Raw genomic sequence first — 1,660 nt, forward strand, 5'->3', positions numbered from 1 at the left:
GGACGTCCGCACCTGAGAATGCCTCTATATATATATATACGGAGTGGATTTAAAGAGGACGTCCGCACAGCCCTTAAAGTGTGGACGTCCCTCTGTTCTCCTCCGTATGGCTCCGACAACGGCATCCACCCCAGCGGACTCCAGCAGCGTCCCCGATCACTTTCTCTCCCCGGCAAGTCCGCCGAATTCTAGTTTTTCGGCGAGATCACCCAAAACTTCAAACAAAATCGATCTCGCCGGAAAACTGAAATTCGGCGGACTCGCCGGAGAGGGAAAGTGATCGGGGACGTTGTTGGGGTGGAGGCACGCCCTCGCCGGCACCGTACGATGGCGAACGGAAGGACGTCCGCACACCGTGCGGACGTCCTCCTATATACGGAGGATCTAAAGAGGACGTCCACACAGCCCTTAAAGTGTGGACGTCCCTCCATTCTCCTCCGTAAGGCTCCGACGACGGCGTGCCTCACCCCAGCAGCCTCCAGCAGCGTCTTTGATCACTTTCCCTCCCCGGCGAGTCCGCCGAATTCTAGTTTTCCGGCGAGATCACCCAAAACTTCAAACAAAATCGATCTCGCCGGAAAACTGGAATTCGGCAGACTCGCCGGGGAGGAAAAGTGATCGGGGATGCTGCTGGAGGCCGCTGGGGTGGAGGCGCCGCGTCGTCGGAGCCGTACGGTGGAGAACGGAGGCACGTCCGCACTTTAAGGGTGTGCGGATGTCTGCCTCTGATCCCGACTGGATATATATATATATGTATATTAGTATATATGTATATATGATAAAGATTCGGGCCAGTAACATAGAGGCTAGAGCATACCATCCGTCCCAATCTTCTGTCCATAGAATTGGCTTGTTATACGAATTTGACTTGTATCCATCACAGTAGTATCCATTGCATGCATCTATCTGTGACAACCAAATCATAAATACTTAAGAAAGACAGCCCATGCTGAATGTTACCATTTTAGGGTCTTCCACAAATTGGAAATGCATTTAATAAATTATCCTAGCCACTGTTGCTAGTTGATTTTCAGTTTTTCACTAATTGCTTTTTTGCATTTTATAGTTATAAACATTGGTTACAGAAACTTAGACGTGATACTGTTCATGCATGCTCGCATACAAACACACACAGACAGAAGATAAAGGCCTTACAATACTTCCTGGAGCATCAACTTGCCTGCACATGACCCATGGGACCCCAGCACCGAGACCTAGAGCCATGTTAGCAGCCCACTTAACATATTCCTTCCCTCTCTGGCCAAATGAGCTTTCGATATTTCCATATTCATTTTCAATCTGATAAGATTCATTGCAGCAGTGGCATACATGATTACATAGTGCAGACCACAAAATGCAAATCAATACTCAATCTGCATTGTACCAAGGAAGCATAACTAGAGAAAGCTCAATATCTAACACAGCAAGGGAATATGGTCATTGAGAATCATAGTAGGAGGATACTGCATCAAAAGTCCAAAACCACAGATATCCCTCTTCTCCTATACATGTGTGACCCTAAACATTGTTTTTTATTCATAAGAAACAAGAATTTTTATATAAAAGAAGAATAGTTTCTTGCTGTAATGGAAGGGAGAAGGAAGGAGGGGAGAGAGAGAGAGAGAGAGAGAGAGAGAGAGAGAGAGAGAGAGAGAGACGA

The 1,660-nt window shown here is 47.0% G+C and overlaps 1 protein-coding gene across 1 annotated transcript in view; it reads right to left on the bottom strand.

The window, feature by feature from the left end:
- Positions 1–1,441, bottom strand: part of LOC101298703 (beta-galactosidase 9-like) — an 11,455-nt gene extending 10,014 nt beyond the window's left edge. The window contains exons 1-3 of the mRNA XM_004298155.1: positions 1,421–1,441; positions 1,156–1,299; positions 818–906 (exon numbers count right to left, since the gene is read on the bottom strand). Coding sequence (XP_004298203.1) covers positions 818–906; positions 1,156–1,299; positions 1,421–1,441 — 254 coding nt within the window. The remainder of the gene's footprint in view (positions 1–817; positions 907–1,155; positions 1,300–1,420) is intronic.
- Positions 1,442–1,660: the final 219 nt, after the last annotated feature.

This window comes from Fragaria vesca, linkage group LG4, assembly GCF_000184155.1.
Source record: "Fragaria vesca subsp. vesca linkage group LG4, FraVesHawaii_1.0, whole genome shotgun sequence".
NCBI classification, from domain to species: domain Eukaryota; kingdom Viridiplantae; phylum Streptophyta; class Magnoliopsida; order Rosales; family Rosaceae; genus Fragaria; species Fragaria vesca.